This window comes from Fusarium fujikuroi, chromosome FFUJ_chr09 (assembly GCF_900079805.1).
Source record: "Fusarium fujikuroi IMI 58289 draft genome, chromosome FFUJ_chr09".
NCBI lineage: Eukaryota > Fungi > Ascomycota > Sordariomycetes > Hypocreales > Nectriaceae > Fusarium > Fusarium fujikuroi.
This window is the reverse complement of record NC_036630.1, coordinates 2,528,520-2,554,029: the sequence shown is the minus strand read 5'-3', so window position 1 is coordinate 2,554,029 and position 25,510 is coordinate 2,528,520. Positions and strand designations below refer to the sequence as shown.

Here is a 25,510-nt window from a genome sequence, read left to right as displayed (position 1 = left end):
ATTAATCTTACATCTTCCATCACTATCATGGGCATAATTTCATACAGTTCTAGAGGTTAGGTTTGGGCTCTGGAGATACACGCATCACTGGCTGTAGATTTCAAAACAGTCGTGAAGAGATCTATATCAGATAGTTCAATTCGTTTTTCATACGAAGTCTCTCGAATTTACAACCCCGGCATATTGCTAATCTCCCAGCATCCCCCTATACTATCAACGCTCCCGTACATCTCTTCTTACAGCTTCTGACCAGCAGTACCGGGAATAGTGGAAGCAACCTTTCCAGATCCCAAAAGTGTAACCTTGTAAGGAAGCGAAGCAGAGGTAAGAGTACCCTTGGGAGCAGAGTTGACCGAGCCACCGAGATTGACATCTTCAACAACAGCATAGCCAGTTTCCTTCGAATCAGCAAAGAAGATAGCGCGCTCGACGGAGTTGGCGAAAGCAGAGCTCTGGACGAGAACTTGAGCGCCCATGCGGGTGTTGACACCGGAGAGGAGAATGCCGTCCCAGTAGTTGTTGACGAGATGAACGGTAGCAAAGCGGATGAGGGGCTGGCGGCTGCTGACGTTCTTCCAGTAGTTGTTGGCATAGGTGATGTGGAGCTTGCCCTTGTCCTCTGAGGCATTGCTGTCGGAGTGGCCGATCAGGGAGCCCTTCCACTTAAGCCGGGGGTCAGTAACATCAGGATTTGGCTTGGAGGCGAGGTCAACTTACGTGATCGTGGAAGTAGGTGTTAGAGACAGTGATCCAATCAGCACCATGGGAAATATCGAGAAGACCGTCAAGATCATCCTTTCCAAGGCTCAGATCACCAGACAAATCGCAGTGGTCAACCCACACATTAGTAGACTCATCGATACCAATAGCGTCGCCGTTGGAAGCATCAACCTTGGCGATCTTGAGATTGCGGAGAATAACATTCTTCTGCTGACGAACATAGAAGCCAACACCAGTAATAGCTATACAGCATTAGCTAGACTACCGCAATAGCAGGAGGATGGACTTACAGCTTCCAGCAGCACCAATGATAGTCTTGTCAGATGTAGGTCGAACCTTGTCGCTGCCCGTCAACTTGCCAGAGACGATGATGGTGAGAGGTTCGGTGCGCTTGGCGGCTTCAATGAGAGCAGCGACTGTAGTGACAGTGACAGTCGAGCCCTTGGCACCGCCAGTGGTACCGCCGTTCTGGGTGCAGTATCCGACCGTGCAAGGCTCTGCAGCTTGGCGCTTGAGGACTGCATCGCGGCTCTCGAGCGGAGAAGCGGCCGCGAAGGTGGCGAAGAGAGTGGTGAGGGCTGAAGTGAACTTCATGATGCTGGTGATTGTGTAAGTCAGAGGTGATCAGTTGAAGAAAGCCAAAGCTCGATGGTTTCAATAATTTGGATATTATTATCGCGAAGTTTCACGAGGTCTTTATAGAATTTCATCACTCTCATTAAACTTCCAATACTACTATTGCTACTGGCAGCACGCAAGACACCAATCCCCAATTCAGCGTTCGGACCCTGGAGTCTTTGGCTTCAATTTCCCTTTCTGGAGATACCATCACGAGCCTCACAGCCTCTATTGGAGTAACAATGTATCGTGTGAGAATAGAACCTTGCATTCCGAAAGTATGTGAAACATTCAAGTTTGGATGATGTTACGTTCGGAAAAGATCGATGTCATGGGTGGCTGTTATTGGTGGAATTGGCTTGACTAAATGGCCGTAGTTGGTGGATGATCTGGATATACCCCGGATTGTGACGATCTCTCATCCACTGTCATTACCGGCAGTGACTTGTTTAATCTGGGGTAACGATGAAAAGAATATCTTGGCGACCAAGAAATATCTCTTTCAACTTCACCTCTCAAGAATGTCCTGAGATGTCGAATTACTCGCCCATCGATCCGTTCACTGCGTCTCAGCTGTTCACCAAACACTTGGAAGTGATATTAATGATTCTTCCTCAGCTCAACGTTACAATGTGTTATGCATAAACTCCAACTCCGAAGCCAGTTTACAGGGTGAGATTCGTATATACCCCAAAGTTTCGAATGGAAACTGTGGGGGCGCGAGGTCCCATGGGTCATAATCTCGTGCATGGGCTTTTCCATCTGCACGGAAAAGGCGAGCGACAGACAACTCCCCCAATATCTGAGATGTTCCTCGAATCATGCCAAAGAGCAGCAAGGATCCTTTGTCTGCGTGCAATTTGCTGGCCCATACGTATTTGGGGGTTGTTTCGCCTTGATTGCTAACAGACAACCATTGCATCGCGCTCAAGAAAGGACTCTAACGCTGCATCCATACCCCGAATCACCTAGAACACAGGCTCACAGTTCTATAGGTGATGTGAGACAGCTATTATACCGATAGGAACTCATACGGACATGAAATTAAAAAGATCTATCAGACTCATACTGATCAACTAAAGGTCTCGTGGCAGGTTTATTCAAGGTACCCAACTTCCAGACTTTCGACTTAGATAAGTCTGAATTAATCATTCAGTATGAATATAACAATGCTCCAACGATAGCCAGGTCATTGGTAGCCACTTGACGAAGAGCTACGTATGTATAGAGTTGAAGCTCCTATAATATGCCCCTAGCTACGTTCCCTTAGCCTCTGCACTCATCGGCTTGCCCCCTGAGCCTCAAGCCTAGGAACTAACATTATGACTTGGCTAGATATTGAGATACGGGGCGGAGAATAAACTAGCCAAGTCAGGTGCAGTCTCATACATATGTCAGAACAATACCTGTTGGGGCGAAAGAGATCCAGTCCAATCGGTTGACATCCTCTCCTGTCAATCAGTAGATCTACTCGATGCAGCGGACCACGTGGAATCAGTTGGTCTATCAGCAGAGCAAAGCTTAGTGAAAGTCAAGACTCTAGTGGAGAGCATGACTTGTCGAGGGCGGGAGTTAGGAACCTGGCAATATTTGCATACGTGACGTTGAGAAAAAGTGACGAACCTCAGATTGCAAATAAAAAAGCTACCATCTTGAGGTTGGTAAAGAGGGTCCCTCGTAGATACTATTGAGGAAGAAAGCGGAAGCGTCTCGCTCACCACATATGATCCTGCGTTGTTTCTTCAAATGAACTCTGGTTGTTTGTTATCTACCGTTCTCCAGACGTTGAATATTTTAACTCTGTAGGATCCAGTGAGGAGAGAAGATCATCTAACTTTGGGGGTCATCCCAGCCCCGCATATGCAAGATTTTAACAGACGTCGAGTGCTACGAGATCCCCCACAAAATGCTTAAGCAAATAAACCCAGTCTGGCTAAGAAACATCCCAGACTAACATGGAATAAACAGCGGGAGCGAGAATTATGGTTATTCACGTTTACCTTCTTAGTATGGTCCGTGACAGGTGGAACAGCTAGCCCCGGCCGGAGGAATACAAAACCACGAATGACATTCTCCTGGGGGTTCGATTAAGCTTACCCCGCGTCATCCTTTCCCCCACAGATGGACCATGAATTTAACATACAAACGAAGCTATCAAAGAAGCCTAAATTAACAACCCCGGATTTCCCAGCATCTGGAAAAGATGCCAAGAAGAAGATCATATGTTTGCTGCGCGATGATTCATGGAAACATGTCCTTGGTGTCGAGTGACATGACATGTTAACTTAGAGCCTTGGCACACAGTGAACTGAGCGAAGAACCGGGCTAATGCCCTCGGTTCCATGCAAAGCGGTGAAATGGTATGGGAGGCACTAAGGCTATTGGATTGATGGTAAAGAGGTTGGTATGTTATATCATGGAGTTCTTATTATCCATGACAACCAAAAACATATATAAGCAGTAGTTACATCCTAATCTCTACCTGCTTTACTTCACCAATACGTTTTCCTTGCCTAACCCTTATTCGGACTCAAGTCGCATCTCCAATCCATCATGAAGGCTTCACTACTCCTATCCCTCCTCCCCGTCGCCCAAGCCGCCGTCATTGACACCCGTCAATCCAAGACAGGCGATGGCAAGCAAGGTGATACGGACGCTACCCAAGGAGATCTCAGCCAAAGGCCACCGCCGCGCTTCCCCTTCCCCATTACCAAGTTCCCCGTCGCCAAAGAGACAGTCGTCTTTAAGAATGCCAAGTACATCATGCCTGGCGAGGTCTTCGATGGCAAGATGAAACGCTATGAACGACCTGAAGGAAGCTGTAATGAACAAGCTGAAGGCACTGATGCTGATACTGTGTTCAACTTGTTACCTGGTTCGACAATTCGAAATGTCATCATTGGAAAGAACCAGGCCGAGGGTATTCATGCTTTGGGTGATGCCTGGGTTGAGAATGGTGAGCAGCTTTATTGACCTTTGGTTGACCTATACTAAGTTTTGCAGTTTGGTGGGAGGACGTTTGTGAAGATGCTCTCACATCCAAAGGCCTGAACACCCAGTTGAGGGTCATTGGCGGTGGAGCCAGAAGCGCAACAGACAAGGTACGCAGGAGATATAGCAAGAGGACTCCCCTTCTGACCATTTACAGATTTTCCAAGATAACTCGCTTGGTGGCAAGTACAACATCACTGGCTTCTACGCCGAGGGCTTTGGAACATTCTACCAGTCCTGCGGCAACTGCCTCAATCAAGCCAAGCGAAATGCCACAATTCAGAACGTCATTGCCGTGGACGGTCTGAGAATGGGCATCGTAAGAACCCCTCCATCACCAACCTCAATCTTTTCTAACAGCTCTAGATCAACCCCAACTATGGTGATGAGTTCCGTCTGAAGAATGCTCAGATCGATAATGTCACCAGCATCGTTGACAAGGAAATCGGCAACAACGTGCAGACTGTTCCATACTATATCGGAAACGGACCCGATGAGAAGTATGCTTTGTATAATGAGACGAGGGATAACATTGTGAAGTTCAAGGGCAAAGTTACAAATGCTTATGAGCCTGAGGATCCTTATGAGTGGCTTGAGGAGTTCTGGCCTGAGGGTTTTAACTAAGCAATACAAGAGTATATAGTGGGTGCTAATATATATAAACACTAAGATTTATGTCGGTATATTATTGTTACAGATACAATATTTACATTTTTCAGGCAATATTAAACTTTTATTTTATACAGTCATTTCGATTTACTTACGTAACTACTATATTGTAAATCTATACTATTTGATTTTATTAATTTAAGTTAATATATCTAGTAAATAGCCCTTATATTATATACTGCACTTATTAGTAGGACTTTTCTCTATGCTTCCTATACACAAGTATCAAGTACTTTCACCACATTGCTTACCATTATGGGAGGCTTACACGTGCGGCTGATCGCCGGGCTGTCAGTGGTTACAAGAACCAGAAAACCCCTCATGGCTGACCAACTGTAGAGCTTGTTTCAGCCCGTAGCCACTGAGGAAGACTCGTGGCGCAAATGCGCACAGCTCGATTCTAATTATAGATTCATGAGACGAAGATGCGTAATTTACAATATCAGGCTGGCGCTTAACGCTCTGAACCAATTCTTCGCAGAACTAATGACTGCCCAAGCTTTTTTTCTTCTCTGCAAGCTGACATTTTGCAGAGAAGAAAAAAAAGCTCTATCACCATCATGCTTTCACGTCAATGCACTTACTGCAATGACCTTGAGGTCAGACAAAACCTCGAGTCTCAGCATCACCGCGACCTTGCATCACTTAAAGACTGTGCTGAGAGTCTTCTCCAACCCTGTCCGCTTTGTAAACTACTATGGGCAAGCATCCAATATCTTTGTCCGAAAAAGCACCTGCATTACTTTCTGAAAAATTGGAAATCCGATCCCAAGTTGCTCGGGGCTAAGTTAGTCCTTGTATCACAAAAGCAAACCCATCCGCCAGATATCCACTCAACATCCAGTAGGGTTATCTGGTTCAATGATGCCTTTGTAGAGATGTTCATTAGAGGTCCGAATGTGGATGAGGACCTCGCAGGGGGCTGCATTGCGCACTTGAATGTCTCCACGACACCAGGTCAGTTATAATCCAGCCAATTCACTCGCTTACGGGTTTTAATCTGGAGTAGAATCGCCCGGCGCAAAGGAAATACGCGGTAGAACTCTCGACAAGTCTTCAGAACCTCGAAAGCGTGCCGAGACGATCAACTTAACCAAAGCATGGCTCAATAGGTGCAACGACTTTGACCGTCGATGCTGTGGCAATGAGCGAAGGGGCCTGCCTTCAAGAGTAGTTGATATCGGAGGAACGAAGCCGAAGCTCGTCGAAACCCAGGGAAAGCGAGGCATCTATGTTGCTCTGTCATATTCTTGGGGCGGTGCCACATCGCGAATGTTCAAGTTTACAACAGACACCGAAGCCGCTTTCAAAAAGGGCGTTGCGTTATCGAAACTCGCCAGGACGCATCGTCAGGCAATCCAGGTCGCGCGCGAGCTGGAATATCGGTATATCTGGATTGATGCGCTTTGCATCAGGCAAGACGACAATAAGGACTGGGCAGACCAGGCCTTGCTTGTTCCAGAGATATACAACAACGCGGATCTCACTATCGTGGCTGGAGTGAGCAGTGATGCACGAGATGGGTTTCTCGACATTGGATCCTCGCCAGACGAAGCAGCATGCCAAGTTCCGTACCAATGCGCAAATGGCAACGAAGAAGCCACGTGCTGGCTCAGCCTTCCACGGGACCGCAGTATTGGTCCTACGACCGAACGTGCATGGTGCTACCAGGAATCACTGATGGCTAGACGAATGATCATCTACGGAAGACAGCAACTTATCTTTCGTTGCCGTGAGCGCGAAGAGTTCGAGGACGGCTCTTGTAACTTTGTTGGAGAAGCGGATGTCTGGTATAACGAACTATTCCCAGCTCTTAATGCTTCCAATCTACCCCCGGTTCAAGAAGACCATAAACCACGGAACCGCGTTCAGCTAGACTCTCGTCCAGCAACTTATACTGGCCCTTCATTTGGCCAGGGGCAGCGAGGGTTGGGACTTGCTGACACAACAGATCCGGTCCTTCGACGGTGGTATTCTGTCACAATGGAGTATTCTACAAAGAGCTTCTATGACCCCTCCGACAACCACGCCGCTCTCTCTGGTGTCGTCCGACTATTCAAGCAGGCCCTCATTAGCAGATTTGGACGTGGATCAGATAGGTACATGGCTGGTCTGTGGGAATGTGATATGATATGCGGATTACTGTGGAGAAGTCGGCGTATCGTCGACGCTCACTTACCAGCACTCACAGTTCCTGAGTACAAGAAGAAGACTATCAGAAAAGCGCCATCGTGGTCGTGGATGGCACTCGTCGGACCCATCAGCCAAGGAGCTGGCGCGAAAACAGATGAACTTGCCGGATTTGCACGGTACGGGACACCATGTTGCAAACCCGGCAATCTGAAACGTAATAGTTGGTGTCAGAACCCTGAGGGATGGGAGTACAATATTGTCGAGCTCAAACACTTCCCAGACCCATACGAGCTCCAGGTCTACGGCTACATGCGCGAACTGCGGATTTCACAATACAAAACTCAAGATCATCCTGATCATGGCGTGCGTTGCAAGCTTTATCCGCGGGATGCCTTGAACAAGCACACGTTCCGTCTGGAAGCCAGCGAGAGACGGCCTTTGATTAAAGGTCGTGGAGACCCCAATTCGAACTGGTCGCTCATTGCAGCGACGGGGTTTTTCGACCAGCAGACCACGAGCAATCCTCGGGAAATGTGGGCGCTCCGTCTTACCTCCGAGGAAGGACTGCTTCTAAGAAAGCTCTATCCGGGAAAGATAATTTTTGAGAGGCTGGGAATCTTTTTCATTGAGAATCCAAAGGCCTTCTATCCGGATGATTTAAATCTTGTTACGGATCGGGGTCGATATCGCATCCCGGAGGACAAGCTGCCAGTTAGCAAGGTCATTATTCACTAGCCAACCACACCCATTCGAGGCCTGCAGGGGAAAGTATATGAGGATTCGATTTTGTTTGAGCTTTGCTGCTGATAGTGGAGTATGTACTGTATGATCTGAATTGGTGCACGACGCAGGAAGACTATGTGCGTTTTAAAGCTGTCGACTCTTGGACGAATGTGTAGGTATTTGGTATGTTCTATTTGATAGTATTATTTTGACCTGATAGATCTGACAGCCGAGGTTTGCATCGCGCGCCTTACCTCGACTCTGTGAACGAGAACAATGCCTGAGTCTAGCATGCAACCATTTACATGTGTTTCTGGCTGAAGCTTCGTTACTAATAGCGAATAAAAGTCGTTAATAATAGTAGAAAGATATATGGGCCATCATCGCGGATGGCTCAGACTTATTCCAAAAGTCTGTATAGCCTCCAATGCCCGCCAATGCAGTAAAGGTGGCTGTGGGTGGCTATGCGCTGATGCGCAATGGCTATGGAACCACGTATGCATGTCAGATCAGCTCCAGCCTGACTAGAGCGTCTGCACCCAGCATAATAATTCCACGCTTACGACAGTTGGTTGGCCTCCCCACCAGTATTTAAGAAATCCTTACCCCTCCAGTGATCAACGTTTATCATTCCCCGCCCAATATCTTTAGACAGCGGAAACTCATCCGCTCTCTTTTCAACCATCGACGAGGAAGAATTGAAAACACCAAGAACTTTATTGACGGACAGCCCTCCCTGTTCCTAACCATGGCCGACCCTCTCTCCATAGTCGGCGGTGTCGCAGCAGGGCTTCAACTTGTTTCGGCGGCTGGAAAAGCTCTGCTAGCCACCATAAAGCTGTTACAAGACTTGCAGGAAGTCCCCGGTCAGCTGGCACAACTCCTGCGAGAAGTGGATGACTCCATATCCAGGCTTTGCTACAGTTGTAGGGGAGGCTCACACGCCTTTGGCAATCTGGATCCAGTCCAGGAAAAACGCCTCGTCAGCATCGCAGATTCTCTGCACCCAGTTTTACAAGAAATCCACAACATGATAACGCCGTTATTCTCCGATAGACAGGGCAAGAGAAAGGCGATGAGCCAACTCTGGAACTCTATTATCTCGCTCAAGGTCGAGAAGGAACTTTCGCAAAAGTTAGAGAGGCTAAATAGGCTCAACATTGAGATGGTTCGGGAACTAGGCGTTGTTGGACTTGAAGTCCAATTAGCCACCAACGAGCTCATAACAGCTACCAATACGACTTCAGTACAGGGCTTCTCTAGCCTCGAGACGCAGATGGATTCTTTGCGGAGAGACTTCCAGACGTTCACAATATCGATGCAAGAAGCCCATACTATTTCACTAGAAACATCATCTCTCAAGGACCGTGCCGTGAAGCCGGAGCAAATGGAACGCACCAGGGAAGGCAGTTGGGAAATTGTCAGCAGATCATCGACAACTCTTTCGGGGACAACGCTGAACTCAAAACTATCGGAGGACAAGAGACTATCAGAAGAAAGGGCGGAGCAGATGCGCCGTTATCTCGGAACCTCCAGTGCTGTAGGCCCAAATTTACGAACTCGCAGCCCGCGTCCAGGCTCCAACCTCGAGTCTGTTCTTTTTAGCATACGGACTTTCTATACAACGGGGAACTTTAATCCATCGGCACCAGTAAAAAAGGTTCAATTCTGGCAGGACACCGACCTCGCGATATACCTCATGAAAGTCGCAAAGGGTGATGCGCGCGGTTCAAGTCAGAGCCAGACTCGAGGTTTTCGACTCTTGAAAAACTCAACAGCCGGCTCTCCTGCCATATTCCACGAGGGCACCGCGACCATTATCATCGAGCTGCTGAGTACCCTGTCTCCTGTCAATACCACGACATGCCCTTTTGTACGAGATGCTGTTCTTACATATATCAATGAGCTCGCGCGCACTCAATTGCATCCTCAACACCCCATCTCTCTGGTCATAGCCACGCTTAGGAAAGACAAAGGCGACAAGAACATCTCTTTGCGTGCACTTACATCAGTGGTTGATCGCTTACGCGCGACTCTTGGACCTGCCCACGAACTCACCCAGCTCGCCACATCAAGGCTCTGTGCCCTTCTGCGCCGGAGTGAGGATTACGATGAAGCTCTACGGATAGCCAACGACGGAGTGCGTGCTCTTCGCAGCCTGTTAGGACCTAATTCTTTGCAGGAACGCAAGCTGTTAAGGCACGTTGAGCATGTATACATCGACCAAGAAGATTGGCCAGCAGCTCTGAGCGTTTGTTTTGATATAGTTGGGCAGCAGCATCTTGAAACTCCAGACCCAGACCCCATGTTCCATGACGATTGCGCGGTGTATACTATGGAGGATATTGCAAAGATATGCGAGTGCGCTGGGAACTTGGCTTTAGCGGTGGCATGGTTGACTCAAGCCAAGGCAGCGAGTGTGATGGCCTGGGGAGAGGTTGATGAGACAGGTCATATACAGGATAAGTTAGACGAGCTGATTGCGCAGATGGGTCCGACGAAAGATGCTGAGGTTCAAGATTGAGATTAGTACTAATGGTTTCAGTATAAGGTTAAATATGTACGTAGGGTAAGCCTCAATGCGGTATCACTAGTACTTTTGACCTCTCTCACAGTTAAGCATATAAATAGCTCTAGGTTGAGACTATTTGCTTAGGGCCTGATCCAAACTTCAACTCTATCATTCAAATAAAAATTGAATTTCAAGACAGGAAAGCCTCGTCCCTAATAGCAGTCTCTCTCAAGGGCTCAAGATTTCGCCACTCTATAGATCAAGCCTTCTCAAATATTTGAGTCAAGTCTGGCCCACTTATCAACACCAACGTCACTTTCATAACGTAATGGTCTTCTTTAGAGCCGATCTCCTACCCTACTCTCGACCAAGTAGAGCATAAATTTCGATTAAATAACGGACGTATTCTCTTTATCTAATTTACTTAGGACACTGAAAAGGCTAGACGACCAACATGATATACGTCTCGTTGAGATGTCATAAGCTTCAACTATCAATCAATAATGTTGGCAACAATTGGGCAACCCATGTGCATAGATGTTCTGAACAGTCAAGCAACATGTTGAAGAAAACTCTCCTATCCAGCAGCTTAGTTGTCACATCTAAGCATTCCAAATCATTGGGACTTGTCGCTATGTCGTCGGGTTACACAGAAAGGCAATGCAACGTGAACCCTCTTTGGTATTTGTCACGCAACGAAATACTGTCACTGGAGGACTTATCCATAAGCTCGACCTGGGCCGAAGCCCAAGTGCTGCATGTCACATGCATAATGCCATCTCCCATCGAAATGGAGGGTCCAAGGGTTCTCATCCATGCTGATATGTATCTTCCCCACCGAACCGCTACACTACAGACACAGAAGAGGGGCAATTGGACCTCAGCTACAATTTGTATTGGACAAGAACGATTATCAAAGCATGCGTCAGTGAGGAGTTTCTCACCGAGGCCTTCGAAATGTGCCATCGCTTCCCTCCGCCAATCGGGACATCGGGATCCTTGCCATGCCCCGACAAGATTCGAACCAGGGCAAACTTCAATGCCGACCCGCCACGATAACATCATCAAGCCACGAAAAAATAACCTCAACTCAACGGTCAATAAGTTCCCGACTAAACACTAACCGTCGGTAGAGTTCCATCTTTTGACATGGGCGTAGCAACCAAACTGGGGCATCTTGCTGAGAAAGATGGTGACTACAGCTTACTAAACCCTGCACGAAGCGGGGATGAGGAATCGCTGCATGATGACAAACCCGCGCCAAAGGCTTACGGCACACCTTCGCAGCGGGCCGACCTTATGCATATTCGTATAGCTCCTCGTGGCGTCGCGGTGGCTTGAGCCAATATGCGTGAGGATAGCTTCGGCCGACTGAGGCGGACTTCATTTCCGACTGTGCATTTGAGCATGGATTGAGATTGGGATCAAGGACCTTTCACTCCAGGATCACACAGCATGCAAAGATTGCAGTATGCAGAATCCAGAACGTGCATGTGAAGTATTCGAGGTTGAGTTATTGAGTATATATAGCTGTGTATCAACCCAAGTTGGAAGAAGTTCTTCAGGTTCAACAGCCATCTCACAGCTTCAGTACCAACCTGCAACTCAAGCCTTTCGACAATGAAGTTCAGTTCCATCATCGCCGCTGGCGTCCTCACTGTTTCTGCTCTTGCCAAGAGCGGCTACAAGTATGAGCGTCTTGACAAGAACGATGCTGTGAGTTTCCCAGTACTTTCTGCTTCTTCAGTATGCTAAAGCTTTTAGGTTCTCCTCGTCGTCGATATCCAGGAAGGCCTTTACCAGTTGACTAGAGATTGGGATCCTACTCTGTATCATCACCAGTCCATGGCCCACGCTGCCATTGGTCAGGCTTTCGACTTGCCTGTTATCCTGACTACCTCCGCTGACCAGGGTAAGTTCTCAACTTGAACACATCTCTGAGATTCTTACTGATAAGTTAGGCCCCAACGGTCCTCTCATGCGAGAGATCCGCGAAATGTACCCCAAGGCCCCTCTCGTCCAGCGCCAAGGTCAAGTCAACGCCTGGGACAGCGAAGAATTCCGTGATGCCCTCAAGGCCACCAACAAGTCCCAGGTCATCCTCGCCGGTATCACCACCGATGTCTGCACCACCTTCCTCGCTCTCTCCCTTCGTGAAGCCGGTTACTCCGTCTGGGCCAACATGGAGGCATCCGGCACTACCACTGCCCTCATCCGCGACATTTCCAACGATCGCATGCGTGATGCTGGCGTTCAGGTTGTCAGCTTGTTCTCTATCATCTGTGAGCTGATGCGCGACTGGAGGAACAAGCCTGGTGCCAAGGAGATCTACCCTTGGCTTGGACAGTACTACCCTGCGGCTGGCTACATGGCTCGCGGTCACGCTGCGGCTATTACCAATGGAACTATCCAGCCTGGTGAGGATGGATACACACACTACCCTTAGAGCTAGATTGATTTCTGGTACTAGCAGTCGTTGCCTAGATGGATGACGACTTGCTCTGGGAGCTGGCTTGAAAGGCAGCTGGATAGTCTTCAACTCCCGAAACGACCATCTCTGTCCCCGCTTGGAGGAGATGGTTTCAGATAGACTTTACTTCATTCCTCTTCAACTTTTACAATGAATACACCATCATTTCTCCTCGGATTTTCTTTTCCTGCATAAGTGACTCAGTTTCAGTAGCATGCCTCGAAGTCAACGCATTCTTCGAATCCGGCCGACGTTACCGATCCGCGCACAAATGTCAGTAAAACCATTGCGATCACGAAGTCTTTATTACGCCGTCGGATTATAAGTTTCACCATGCATTCCGCTCTCATCAGCCCACAGATAACCGAGCCTTGAGTTGCCGCGGGGTCCGATCTGCCCGGTCAATCGCAACCCTCTTGAATGAGTGCTAGAAATCATGAGACCAGACCTATCAGGGCATTTCTGGCAACAGCTGCGAGCATAAGTGAAATATGAATACTGCCAATAGTTTAAGCTTAACAGGCCACCTAATGGCACGGAATCTGACATCTCGTTCTCAATTGGTTGATCGCCAATCAGACCACCTCAGCCAAGACGACAGCACCTGATCATGTGCCACCAACACGTTGTCGTCAGCCATAACCCCAAAGGCCGGCAAGTCTATAAGATCTCGCTAACGGCTCTGATGTAATCTCGAATCGCGATTCGTAATAATCATACTTAGTTTTAGTCAGTGTCAGAAACTGCAGCTATGGCATCAAATAGCACGCTCCCTCTTACCATGCGCGCTGCACAATGGCGCTCGATCAAAGGCGGCATCGACAAGAATCTCACCCTCGTCACCGACGCTAAACTACCCAAAAATGCTTCGTCGCTTCCCAAAGGGCAAACCCTTGTCAAAGTCGCATACGCATCGGTCAATCATCTCGACTACAAAATTGCCGAAATGCCTCCTGCGAGCCTCATATTCTCCAAACCCGTCACGCCAGGTCTTGATTTCTCTGGCACAATTGTCTCCACGACGTTGAATGAATTTCAGTCTGGCCAGAAGGTATTTGGGAGGACAGAGTTACCGATTGGTGGAACTCTGGCGGAGTATGTTGTTGTTGGGAGTAAGGGGATGGCGGCTCTTCCGGGCAGTGTTGAACTTAGAGATGCGGCTTGTCTCGGGATTTGTGGAACGACGGCTTTGCAGTGCATGTCGCCGTTTGTTAAAGCGGGCGGCAAGGTATTCATCAATGGTGGCAGCGGAGGGGTTGGTGTTTTTGCCATCCAAGTTGCGAAAGCCCTAGGATGTTCTCATGTCACGGTCACTTGCTCCGCTTCCAATGCTGACTTCTGTCGAAGCCTTGGTGCCGATGAGACTGTTGACTACAAATCCGAAGACCCGATTGAAGTGCTCAAGAAGAAAGAAAACAAGTTTGACTTCATTCTCGATACGGTCTTCAACGATCCAGATCTTTATTGGCGATCCCATGAGTATCTCAAGCCCGAGGGGCAGTATGTTTGCGTCGGTCTGCCGCCACGCTTTCAGACCTTCAAAGCCCTCTTCGCTATCAATATGTTACCGAGATGGCTGAGTGGTGGGAAGAGAAAGTTCAAGTATCACTCTGTATCGGCGAACAGGAAAGACTTTGGACAGTTTGCGGATTGGATGAAGGAAGGTAAGGTGAAGGTTATTATTGAGGAGGATTTTGGGCTGGAGGATGCGGGAAGGGCTTACGCAAGACTGAAGGGGGGTAGGACTAAAGGGAAGTTGGTTGTGCGTGTTGGGGGTGAAGCTGGTGGCGATGAATAAGGCATGGCTCGACGAGGAGTAAGGCCAGGGAATGTCGAGATGGACTTCTGAGGATCATACCACGATTATGTGGGGTACGACAGGGCGATTAAGGATGACAAAGGACTTCAAAGGGCTATCAGGACTAGTAATGTGATCTCCAGTCCAGATTAAATAACATTTATTCTTCCAGCACCAGCCTTATTGGCGTAAAGCCACCAAGCTTTCTCTGCTGATTTAAGCTTTCGGCCACAAGTCTCTGATCAACATCCGGACGAGATCACTCACAATGCTTAACGATCGAGAAGCTTCTAGCCATTCTGTCTAGCAGATAGACACTGATTGTGCACGACTACAACTGATAGATGTCCACAGATAGCATTCTCTTCTAAACTTGTACGTTCTCTTGTTCACGTAGGCCTACAAATGAAGGCAATTTGGCCCCGAGAAAAGTTAGACTTTTGGACTATCCCCAATAAAAGATTTCTAAATCTAATTGGTTGACATGATGGACTTTTTCTTGCATGTAATGTCGTTCTCAACTATTACTACAGATGCCGAAGGCTTTGGATATGACTTGGTCAAACTTAATGACCAGGTCAACGACTTTCTCTGAGAACCGGAGTGAAACCCTTTTCTCCTTGAGACGAACGGGGGAACGCGTTTAAACGATCTTCCCATCCATCTCATTGGAAGCATTATCACGAGATCTCTGGCGTCGCCAGCTGAACAGAACATGCGGCTTAGTCTTGATCGTTTCCCTCATCTTCTCCTCACTACTATCCATCCACGCATTACCCGGCGCAGCACTGACAGGATACAACGGTGTTCCATTAAGTAAGAAATGGTCAGCACCACGGCGATCGAACGAAGCAGTGATATCAAGGTCGGTCGCAATCTGATCGCAGAAAGTCTCAAGTGGCAGGTCATTAACATCACGACCAAACGGGTTCTCGATCTCTTGTCCAATGAATAACAGACCAAAGATAATGTATGCTGCAGTGATGGTAGCTGGGATAGCTATCCAGCCAAGAGGACCAGTCAACTGAAACGGCAACAACATAACATACACAAACGTGATCTGACTGATGGCGATAGTGTATGCAATCGGCAAGGGGGTATTGAGCACTCGATCACACCCGACTGCTACGTCGTTAAGCATAGTGATGTGATTATACGCGACAGTTTGGTGGATGGCGACGGGCAGCTGCTTATTTGCGACGAGGCAGTCGACAGAAATGGCCAGATGGTTCAGTATCTCAAGTGGGAGATTTCCTTGGTGCTCTTCGGCTCTCTTGAGGTGCTTGCGGGGATCACTCTGCGCGAATGAGAGACCCAGATATTCACCAGCCACTTGTTTGAAGTTGGTAACTCTTCGCTTTGGCGCGGCTGTTGTACGTCCAGAGAATGTGTCGAGGTGGGCTATGTAAGGTTGCATGTCAGGTTGACTCGCACAATGCTCAAAACGAAGCGTATGCTTAAGCGCCACAGCAAATCCAGCGATGAGCTTCAAGGCCCCAAGCTTCTTGACAAGCAGCTCTCTGGTATCTTGACCATCAGCGCCAGTGTCCGCTGCATGGATCCAGATGATTCGTCCGAGAGTTTGCGAGGCAGTAGCTAGCATTCCCCAGTATCGACGACCCTCAGCGTAGCGCTCGTAAGCAGTTGATGATCTAAAGGAAAGACTAAGACCGACGACGAAACCGAGGATGGTGAGAAGAACAGAGTTGACACTGAGATCATGAACTTTCTTGGAGATGACGGTGATAGCAGTAGACCAGCATGCGACAAGGAAAAGAGGGATGATGAGTGATGGCATAATTGAGCCGTGAAGTTGAAGGATGAGTGGCCATTTGGAATGACCGCGGAGATCGCGGGGACCGCTGAAGTAGTTGCTATCATTCATCCCCTCATGTACCGGGGGTGAAGGCGAGGGCAGGTACTCCTGGTTCGGAGGAGTGTCAAGGCCTGGGAGGTTCTGCCTGGTCTGAGCCTCTGGAAGTGGCTTCATCTCCACGGGAGTATCTCTACCAGCGTCCGACATGGCGAAAGGGAAACTCGCATATACAGAGGGGAAATGATGCTATGGATGAGAAGAATGGAACATTCCCAAGTGAGGACCTGGCCAGGTCTTATGAAAAAAGTCAGGTTTCACCATAAAAGATGAAGCTTCCCAAAAGGGTTTCATATTTCGAGCTGAACATTTAGTGCTGATGGGACTTCTGATGGTCCGGCATTAGTGCTGAGAATATTGGCAATTGCCAACAAGCTTTGGCATAAGCATTCGCCAAGGCGGTCTGGCCCGCATATAAGCTTGAGAATTGATGCTTAATTTGGTAGTGGTCTGTTTGGAATTAGAGCAGTATCCGATGACTTTTCGTGTGTTGCTGACCTGGTGTTTTCAGCTTCTAATTTTAGCAAGACTGCCTGGGACCTTTGCTACGAGAGGTTATGCTTTCCTTAATGTTTTGTTATTTCTCACTTTAACATAGGAACCTTAGCTAACGTATTAATGGGACTTCCGACTGCTTACACAGTTTAAATAAAGCTTGTTGATTCGTTATCTGATCGTTAATATCTGGAGAGTAGCGCGACTTGTATAGTTGGTCTTATCCCGCACGGTCGAATCGATGGTAACTCCCCATCCGCAACATCTGCTATTCAATAGCATGAGCTCGTTAAACTAAACTGTTATTTCTCGATCCTTTGATGCTTTGTTGTCCATTTTGTAGCCCTGCTGCCCTCCTCTCACTACTGTCAGGCCTACCTTCGGCCGTTTCTGCCCCTCGACACGATCAAGGTGCTTCACCAATACGTTGCACCTTGAACTGAAGTGGCCTCTTGGACTTCAAAGTCAAACTCGGGTTTCTGAATTCCACTTCCTTATCCTCAGCACTCTCGATCTCAAAGTCTTTGATCAACCCAACCAACAAGACCTTCATATTGAGCAAAGCCAACGCTTTTCCGGGACACATGCGAGGCCCGTTTGAGAAGGTCTCCATAGCATATGGGCTCAAGCAATCGCCAGAAAGGTGATCCCATCGATCAGGATTGAAAGTTTCCACATCGAGACCCCAGATCTCGGGGTTCAGCTGCGTTACGGCTGGAACGAGCTGAACCGTGGTCCCTTTTGGGATCCTGACGCCTGCTATTTCGATATCCTCTAGTGCCTCCCATGGGATGATTAGGGTTGGCGAGTACAGGCGTAGAGCTTCTCTAATGACGTTGTCGAGATATGGAAGTTCGTCTATCGACTTGGCGGTCATGTCGTTGGCACTGAGATTAATTGTCTCAGTCCTCAATCTTTGCTGTGACTTCTGGTCTTGGGAAAGGGCGTAAGTGGTCCACAGAAGGGCACTGGCTGTAGTCTCGTGCCCCGCCGCGATGACCTGCATAGTCTGCAATACCAGTCAGTGATATACCAATGGAGGTCAGGGTAGTTACACACGATATCGATCAACTCATCTTTAGACAACTTCTGGTTCTCAACAGAACTCGCTTGAATCATCCTAGTCAACAAATCGTCCGATAATCCACTGTCTGTACCCAACTCCTTTGCTTTTTCTACCTCGGATGTCCGCTGCTCGATTAGTTCTGTCATCATACCCTTGAGCGCAGATTTGGCCTTGACAAAGTTCAGATTTGCGGATACAGGCAGCCAACGGAGTGGGATGAAGGGATTGATGAAACTTATGATCTGGCCGGCAAGTGGCTGAGCTAAGATACCATTGTAGCACTGCTCAAATGACAAAGGCGAGGTCCTTGAGCGAAAGTCTCGAAGTTCTTGACCAACCAACGAAACACCTATGATATCAAGTGTCACTCTTGTAAAAAGATCTTCGACTGATGCGATGTTGTCAGATAATACAGAGAGGTGAATTGACTAAGTGTATACGTACTTTCCAAGACGCCGTCGCTGCTTTGTTGGATCGCGGCATTGATTTCACCGTTCAATTTGCGAGAGTATGTCACAAACGTTGGGAACAGCTTCCGAATGCTTGGACGAGACAGTGGTCCTGTCACAGTTAGTTTTCATGATCATAAATTGCACGAAAACCAGGTCTTGCCTGCAGTAATGCGCCTCAACCGCTTGTGCTGGTCCCCGACGCTAAACAGCAGACCAACGCCCAGGAACTCCCCAACAAGCGTATGAAAGAATGCCGGTTTCGCGAAACGGTAGGCATTAGTTTGAAGCACCTCACGACATGCCTCTATGTTGTTAACGAGGAGAACCTCCGAGTTGAGCCATGATAGACATCGTATGAACGGGGCGTTCGGCCAACGCCGCATCCACTGGAGATAGAACTCATTTGGTCCTGACCCACGGAGTATTCGCAAGGCATGGCCGACTAAGAATTGATGGTCCTTTCCAAGTCAGTAAACTGAAGGTCCTCGAAGATTGTAGCCTGTGATGGGCGGGTAGAACTCACCTTAGGTCCTGGAAGATGTCGTAATTTTGAGAAGGATGGTCGGAGTAAAGTCTTGATGATGAAGTGCAGGCAAACGGGAAGAATGGCCAGAGTTACCACTCGTACCAACGAAACGCTCAACTGCCACATTTTCGCACAGCGATGTCCCTAATATCAAAGAAACACAACTTGAGGTTCTTCTTGTTTGTGTTTTGTGATTACGAGTTTGCACTTCTCGGGCTGACTAATTTCTGACTGCTGATTTACTGCATATCGATGCAAGCTGGCGGCCGCCCTCCGGACGATAAGCCCGCTTATGGTAAGTGTTATGATTGGCGGGGACATACTGTGATGCTTCCAACCGCGGGGCTCTGGTGCTAATGAAACTTGTTAAAAACACTCATTCTTCCTTCAGCGCACACCTTCATCGATCTAATTGTCATAATGTCTAATGATATTCTAAATCAATTCAATACTGTGTCTAAGTCGGATATCGAAGTCCTCAACCAAGAAATAGACGAAGACGAAGGCCAGTACCGCATTCGGGCCGGAACCCGTGTACATTATGTTACAATTCCTGGTTATGCGAGCCCCAAACGAGTTTTTGACCGAGACACACTCTGTAGGCCGTATCTTCTCGTTCCAGGACTTCCCCCATTCCCGGATGCAGACTGGACCAAGATAAGACTTTCACTCGGCCCAGATGGCAGTGTTCAGTCAGATATTTCTTTCGAACCACTGGACGAGGTAGAATCTACCTGGCATCCACAACACATTGACGTACTTTCGTCAAAGCGCATTAAATATCACAAGCAGCGCGTTAGAGAAGTCGAATATCAGGGGCAGACTGCAATAAGCAAAATTGCCGTTCTGCAGTGGCTCATTCCACAACTTGAGCACGAGACGAGGGTGTACGAATCTTTGACCAAATTGCAAAGCACTGATGAGGCGCGATTGACCCCCGAGGTTTTGGGACATCTCTTTGAGGGAGGTAGAAACGTCGGGCTTCTTTTGGAAAAGATAGAGGGCGATTATGCGACACTGGCGGATCTACCAAAATGCGAGGCGGCTTTGCGCAAATTGCACAAGCTAGGGTTTGTCCATGGAGACGCCAATCGCTACAACTTTATCGTCGAGAGATCCGCTGGGAACGTCAAGATGATTGATTTTGAGCATGCTGAGCAATACGATGAGGAGAAGGCGAACGCTGAAATTCAGGAACTAGCATCTGAGTTGACAGATGACTCCGGGCGAGGTGCGCCAGTCACCTTTGTGTATCATTAGCCTCGAGAGCATCGGCTACCTCCTCGTTGCTCAAATTCCTGAGTATCTTCAGTGCTCCATAGCAATGGTGGGCATGAGTCAACATCCCATGCCGCGAACGCAATCTCGTTGTTAAAGCAAACATACGTGGCTCTGGTCTCACTTTGGGAATGGGGGGGCATAATCGTGGATAAAGCCTAGCAGGCATACGCCTACGAAGGAAATCCTTGTACGTAATCTGGCAGCCCTTGCAAAGCTGCCCCAAGTCCGCTCCTGTGTCTGTGATGTAAGGTGCGCGCAGACTGGACACACCCGCGAACGGGTCGCTGCCGATATGAGGTATTGGCGGAGGAAGTGTTGACATATCACATCCTGGTGCCTCCAAGGGTGCTTTGTGGTAGCGTTCGAAGACGTGGTTGAGCTGTCGCCCTTGTCTCGTCAGTCTGAGAAATAACGCAGCCAGGTTTTCAGCAGACCCATGAACTTCAATCGCCAAGCTCTTAGCTGCCTTCACACTGACCAGGCGAAAAGGTTTCTTGTGCGTCTTCTCAAGTGTCCGGAGGCAGTACGTTCCCGGGATGATGCGCATGATAGGAAGTGTCTGGACTTGCTTACATGTCAGGCTGAAGTACGTTTTGGCCATCGGTATTGTGATCATCCATAGTCCTCGGTTTCGGTGAAGACACTCGAAGCAGACTCTCTCGCAAGTGGGCAGGTACAAGAATCCTCCAAAATCTGTGCAAGAAACACAGCGATCGGTCCGCAGGGTGCGATACACAGCTGAAGACGGGTAATGACCAACAAGGCCTGCATTTATCAGCGCTGTTGGGACTGTCGGCGCATGTTTGAGCACCTGCTGATATGGCACGAGATTTTCGACAACTCTCTTAGCTCTCAAGCAGGTGCGCGAGAGACGTGATAGCGACTGAAAATCAGTAAATTCAAGAGTGATGAGGAGTAGCTCTGCTGGTAAAGTGCCTAGCAGACCGAAGTCCGACTCAGAGCGCTCTGGGTGTACCCTTGATAGCCTTGCGGGGATAATGTGATCAATGACTCTGCAGCGATCAGGCTCATCATTATATGTGAGCTTCAAAATGACTTCATCGTCAGAGCGGGTTTCCATGCTTGTGTGCGCGTGTGCGTGATATGGGGAGTAAAATGTGTAGATGTAAGGTGACAGTCTGACAAAATTGACAAGAAATGGTGCGGAACATTGGGAGACTTATCTTTGTTGAGGCTGCGCGTGTATTGCCTTCTAAAGCCTGAAGTTAATTCTGATTTTTCAGTGTGTTGGTATGATATGTCTCGCTGAGATGCCATAAGCTTTAACTATCAATCAAATGACGCGGCAGTGTCGCAAGGCCATAGGGCTGAAGAGCTGAAAGACGCTTCAGCCCTAACGCAAAGTTCAGCAACATAACCTAACACAAATGGGTAATGCGCTTATTGTCCTCGTTGATGCCTATTTGACGTATAATCTGTTGCAATGGATTGCATCATGATAGCTCCCCCCATCTGAACTCACCGGCAGATCTCGGCGAGTGCGAAATTTCTTGACCCTTAATTAATTTGCTACAAATCCCCAATATCTGGAATACTAAGTTATAATGTACTGCCTTCTATCTTTACGTTCTTCATGACATAAGACCATAGTTCTATTAAACTCCACAGGCAGGTTCCTCCTCACCTTAGCATTATTGTATGCAGGGCTGGCTCGCTTGCGCCTCTAGAATATTTAGAAATCACAGAAATCTATCTAAAACCTCGCATACTCTCTGCTTTACATATAAAATGCGGCTCAATTCATCCTCTATTCCCGTGGCTATCGTTCCCTGCCTTTCCCGGCCTAGCGCAATGAGAGTCGTGTATAGCCTCGGTTAATGGAAACTAAAGAGCCGGCGAGCAACGTCTTGAGTATAAAGATTTCTTCACACATCCAGTCACCACCTCAATGTTTCAAGCCTCTTCAATGTGTGACTTTTCATGCTATGACGGGGCAAGCCCCGAGTGGCTTGCCCTCGAAGCATCCTTACCTCCGCCACCAGTACCGGAATTGTCGATTGCGGAGATGAAAATAATAGCGAACCAAGAACGAGAAGCTGTCGCCAGAAAGTCGATGATGAAACTTGCGCCTCAACTACGGATACAGAACCACAGCATTTTCTCTCGCGATGGAAGCTTCATACCAGCACGCAGCTACCGACCAGCCAGTGCGCCTGAACAAGCCTTACTCCCATTATATATACACTTCCAGGGCGGCGGATTCATGTTCGGTACGCTGGATGCTGAGGATGCGATATGTGCGCGTATTGCCGTTGGATCGGATGTGGCGGTTCTCAATGTTGATTACAGACATACGCCGGAGTTCACGTATCCGACGCAATGGAATGATGCTGAAGATGCTTTCGAGTGGGCCCATGATAACATGGATGTAATGCACTGGGACCCGAAAAGAGTCATTATTGGCGGAATATCAGCTGGTGCTTGGATGGCTTCGTCTTTCACCCTACAGAAACATTTGAATCTTGCAACAGAGAAAAGGCCTCCGATCGCAGGACAAGTCCTCATGATCCCCTGTCTAACACACGTTGATTGCTATGAGCCCCAGCTGAAAAAGATGAAGAACGAGTCTATCTCATCTTACAGAACAAATGTTACAGCACCGATGCTTACTGTTGAGGAACTTCGCTGGTTCACGAGTCTGTTAAAGATCGAGAACCCGGATGTCAATGATCTAAAGATTAACCCTGGGAATGCATCGCCAGAACAAGTTAAAGGCATGCCCCCTACTGTACTTGGTGTAGTAGGCCTGGATCCTCTTCGAGATGAGGCACTTCTGTATGGAAAGATGTTGGCAGAAGCTGGGTGAGTAGCTGATGTTATGGATTTTTTGTGGATCTTAACTGACATGATTCAGTGTTCCGACAGATGTCAACCTCTTCTTGGGGCTTCCTCATGGTTTTAGATCGCACGAGGAGAAGTTATCGGCGTTCAATAGATGGGATAAAGTCATAGAGGATGGCGTTGGCTGGATTTTATCAGAACCTTTATGTAGTGAGTTTCACGTAAAGACATGAATTAGAGAAGAGTTTCGCTGCAATGATCATTATGCAACGCCATTATTGTGCCTCTATGTAGAATAAACAGTCTACCAGTCGCTATGCAAACGCCACCCAATGCAAGTACATCAACAGAGAAACCGATAGACCTTTTTCCACCTGGGCCAACCATGTCGTTCTTCGCGCTCCTGCTCAGCCATAACATGCACACGAAAGTATCTCCGCCCCGTCACAACATCCATATCGGGTAGACGCACAATCTGCGTACGGTACCAAATCTTGTGAGATAGATAGAACAACAGGATAATGGGTATCGCCAAAACCTTCAAGAAGAAATTCTGTGCAAGTCCCGATGCGCTCCTGTCAATACCGGGCTCATTAACAGGCGAGACCGCAATCCAAATCTGAGATGTCAACACAAGGATATACCCAACAAAAGCAAACCACGCTCCCGCGACGCCGACGTGAGACTTGAACGGTAGTTGTTCCAGCGTATGTGCGTTGTAATACCAAGCTTTTCGAAAACGGATGTAACATAAACAGATGCTTCCCCATGTAAACAAAGTGCTTAACGCACTGATTGACAGAAGCCAATTGAAGATGGAATCGTGGAAACTGACATCTGCGAGAAATGCGAGTAGACCGATGCATGATGCGAATAGTATTGCCATAAGTGGTCGTCCTTGTCGATCCACGTACGCAAAGATCTGCGGCGCATGCGACTGTTCCGCTAAAGCAGCCAGCGTTCTCGATGACCCAAAAACCGCTGAATTTCCTACGCTTATCACCGCGACCAAGATGATTGCGTTCATTATACTCGGAAGCAAAGAAGTCCCAGCCTTCTCTATCGCAATGACAAACGGACTCGCCGTCGCATCAGCGACATTATCACCACCGACAAGTCGTTTATCGTCAGAGGGTACTAACAACCCAACCAGCATTAGCGCAACGATGTAAAATATCGTGATACGCCAGAAAACCTGCTTGATCGCCGTCGGCAACGATTTGCGCGGGTTAGCTGTCTCGGCGGCGGCGAGACCGATGAGCTCTGTGCCTGTGAAGGAGAATGCAGATGTAACGAGGACGCTGCAAAAGCCCTTGAAGCCGTTGTTGAAGGGGCCCGGGTTACGCCAGTACATGCCGCCGATGTAACCGCTCTCGGGCTCCCCGCCGACATTTATGACGATGGCGAGTAATCTGGACCATTAATATTAGGATCTATGAGAGGGGTTTTGACGTACATGAAGCCAACGATGGCGGTGATCTTGATGAGAGAAAAGATAAACTCAGCTTCGCCATACGTCCTGACGCTAAATAGGTTGATGATGACAATGGCGGAGAGAAATATTGCCACGAATATGGACTTTGTCAGATTCGGGTTCCAATATCCTATCGTAAACGCCCCGGCGATTATTTCCAAAGGTAAAATGAACAACCATTGTAAGCAGTAACTGCAAAAGTCAGTAGAGAAAAACAGAGATTTACAGTCAGCTTACTTCCAACCCATAGCGAACCCCCAAGACGGATCCAAGAATCTCGTTGAAAACGCCGAAAACGAGCCCGCGATGGGAAACATGACACACAACTCGCCAAGACACTGCATCGTACAATACTGCATCGCCCCAAGTAATAAATACGATATCAACAAACTCGCTGGTCCGCCTCTATAAAGCGACGCACCCGACGCGACGAACAACCCAGTTCCTACATTACATTAGCCGAGATTTGCCGAGCATCAAAAGTGTCAGGGCTTACCAATCGCACCGCCAAAAGCAATCATTTGCAGATGGCGACCTTTTAATTCTCGCGCAAGTGCTGTATTTGCTGTTTTGGCATTGGCGGCGCGCAAGTCGTAATACCGCTCTGGTGCATCACTTGGGTGATAGCCTGGGAGAGGATCTGCGCGTCGGAAGCTATGGAGCCATGAGGTCCGTGGTTTATGAGCGTGTATGCTCCACGAGGAGCCCATTTCTACATTGAACGATTGCATTGTTTGCGCATCGCGAGGATCTTTCATCGTTTGTGTTGCGGGGGAGAATGAAAGATGACAGTTTCGGGGAAGGGAATGACGTTAGGACGGGGGTTGGACGCCGATCATGAAGAAAAGTCTTCAAAAGGGCGCGTTCTGGAAGGCTTCTAGAAGAACTTTTGGGACATGCGCGGTTT

At 48.2% G+C, this 25,510-nt stretch overlaps 12 protein-coding genes; 7 read left to right on the top strand and 5 right to left on the bottom strand.

Moving 5' to 3' along the window:
* Positions 1–236: 236 nt before the first annotated feature.
* On the bottom strand, positions 237–1,314 carry FFUJ_09345 (probable pectate lyase 1; the record flags this gene model as incomplete). XM_023568764.1 has 3 exons in its annotated part: positions 237–662; positions 718–962; positions 1,011–1,314. The coding sequence occupies 3 exons, from the start codon at positions 1,312–1,314 to the stop codon at positions 237–239; spliced, it is 975 nt and encodes a 324-aa protein (XP_023435909.1).
* Positions 1,315–3,891: 2,577 nt separating this feature from the next.
* Positions 3,892–4,953, top strand: FFUJ_09346 (related to pectate lyase; the record flags this gene model as incomplete). XM_023568762.1 has 4 exons in its annotated part: positions 3,892–4,294; positions 4,342–4,439; positions 4,487–4,648; positions 4,696–4,953. The coding sequence occupies 4 exons, from the start codon at positions 3,892–3,894 to the stop codon at positions 4,951–4,953; spliced, it is 921 nt and encodes a 306-aa protein (XP_023435908.1).
* A 923-nt stretch (positions 4,954–5,876) lies between these two features.
* FFUJ_09347 (related to tol protein) lies at positions 5,877–7,866 on the top strand (the record flags this gene model as incomplete). XM_023568761.1 has 2 exons in its annotated part: positions 5,877–5,955; positions 6,008–7,866. 2 exons carry the CDS (start codon positions 5,877–5,879, stop codon positions 7,864–7,866), a joined length of 1,938 nt encoding a protein of 645 aa, XP_023435907.1.
* A 736-nt stretch (positions 7,867–8,602) lies between these two features.
* FFUJ_09348 (uncharacterized protein) lies at positions 8,603–10,378 on the top strand (the record flags this gene model as incomplete). Its single annotated transcript, XM_023568760.1, has 1 exon — positions 8,603–10,378. The coding sequence occupies one exon, from the start codon at positions 8,603–8,605 to the stop codon at positions 10,376–10,378; it is 1,776 nt and encodes a 591-aa protein (XP_023435906.1).
* A 1,608-nt stretch (positions 10,379–11,986) lies between these two features.
* Positions 11,987–12,812, top strand: FFUJ_09349 (putative hydrolase ycaC; the record flags this gene model as incomplete). XM_023568759.1 has 3 exons in its annotated part: positions 11,987–12,082; positions 12,131–12,278; positions 12,328–12,812. The coding sequence occupies 3 exons, from the start codon at positions 11,987–11,989 to the stop codon at positions 12,810–12,812; spliced, it is 729 nt and encodes a 242-aa protein (XP_023435905.1).
* A 775-nt stretch (positions 12,813–13,587) lies between these two features.
* FFUJ_09350 (related to zinc alcohol dehydrogenase) lies at positions 13,588–14,634 on the top strand (the record flags this gene model as incomplete). The annotated part of the gene is made up of 1 exon (XM_023568758.1): positions 13,588–14,634. One exon carries the CDS (start codon positions 13,588–13,590, stop codon positions 14,632–14,634), a length of 1,047 nt encoding a protein of 348 aa, XP_023435904.1.
* A 643-nt stretch (positions 14,635–15,277) lies between these two features.
* On the bottom strand, positions 15,278–16,657 carry FFUJ_09351 (related to protein yneE; the record flags this gene model as incomplete). The annotated part of the gene is made up of 1 exon (XM_023568757.1): positions 15,278–16,657. One exon carries the CDS (start codon positions 16,655–16,657, stop codon positions 15,278–15,280), a length of 1,380 nt encoding a protein of 459 aa, XP_023435903.1.
* Positions 16,658–17,408: 751 nt separating this feature from the next.
* Positions 17,409–19,172, bottom strand: FFUJ_09352 (related to pisatin demethylase; the record flags this gene model as incomplete). XM_023568756.1 has 5 exons in its annotated part: positions 17,409–18,011; positions 18,062–18,417; positions 18,513–18,629; positions 18,935–18,962; positions 19,044–19,172. 5 exons carry the CDS (start codon positions 19,170–19,172, stop codon positions 17,409–17,411), a joined length of 1,233 nt encoding a protein of 410 aa, XP_023435902.1.
* A 294-nt stretch (positions 19,173–19,466) lies between these two features.
* FFUJ_09353 (uncharacterized protein) lies at positions 19,467–20,306 on the top strand (the record flags this gene model as incomplete). The annotated part of the gene is made up of 1 exon (XM_023568755.1): positions 19,467–20,306. One exon carries the CDS (start codon positions 19,467–19,469, stop codon positions 20,304–20,306), a length of 840 nt encoding a protein of 279 aa, XP_023435901.1.
* A 191-nt stretch (positions 20,307–20,497) lies between these two features.
* On the bottom strand, positions 20,498–21,408 carry FFUJ_09354 (uncharacterized protein; the record flags this gene model as incomplete). XM_023568754.1 has 2 exons in its annotated part: positions 20,498–20,558; positions 20,606–21,408. 2 exons carry the CDS (start codon positions 21,406–21,408, stop codon positions 20,498–20,500), a joined length of 864 nt encoding a protein of 287 aa, XP_023436240.1.
* An 828-nt stretch (positions 21,409–22,236) lies between these two features.
* FFUJ_09355 (related to lipase/esterase) lies at positions 22,237–23,362 on the top strand (the record flags this gene model as incomplete). XM_023568753.1 has 2 exons in its annotated part: positions 22,237–23,150; positions 23,203–23,362. The coding sequence occupies 2 exons, from the start codon at positions 22,237–22,239 to the stop codon at positions 23,360–23,362; spliced, it is 1,074 nt and encodes a 357-aa protein (XP_023435900.1).
* Positions 23,363–23,472: 110 nt separating this feature from the next.
* On the bottom strand, positions 23,473–25,361 carry FFUJ_09356 (probable amino acid transport protein GAP1; the record flags this gene model as incomplete). XM_023568750.1 has 4 exons in its annotated part: positions 23,473–24,541; positions 24,586–24,795; positions 24,841–25,048; positions 25,100–25,361. The coding sequence occupies 4 exons, from the start codon at positions 25,359–25,361 to the stop codon at positions 23,473–23,475; spliced, it is 1,749 nt and encodes a 582-aa protein (XP_023435899.1).
* Between the last annotated feature and the right edge of the window lie 149 nt (positions 25,362–25,510).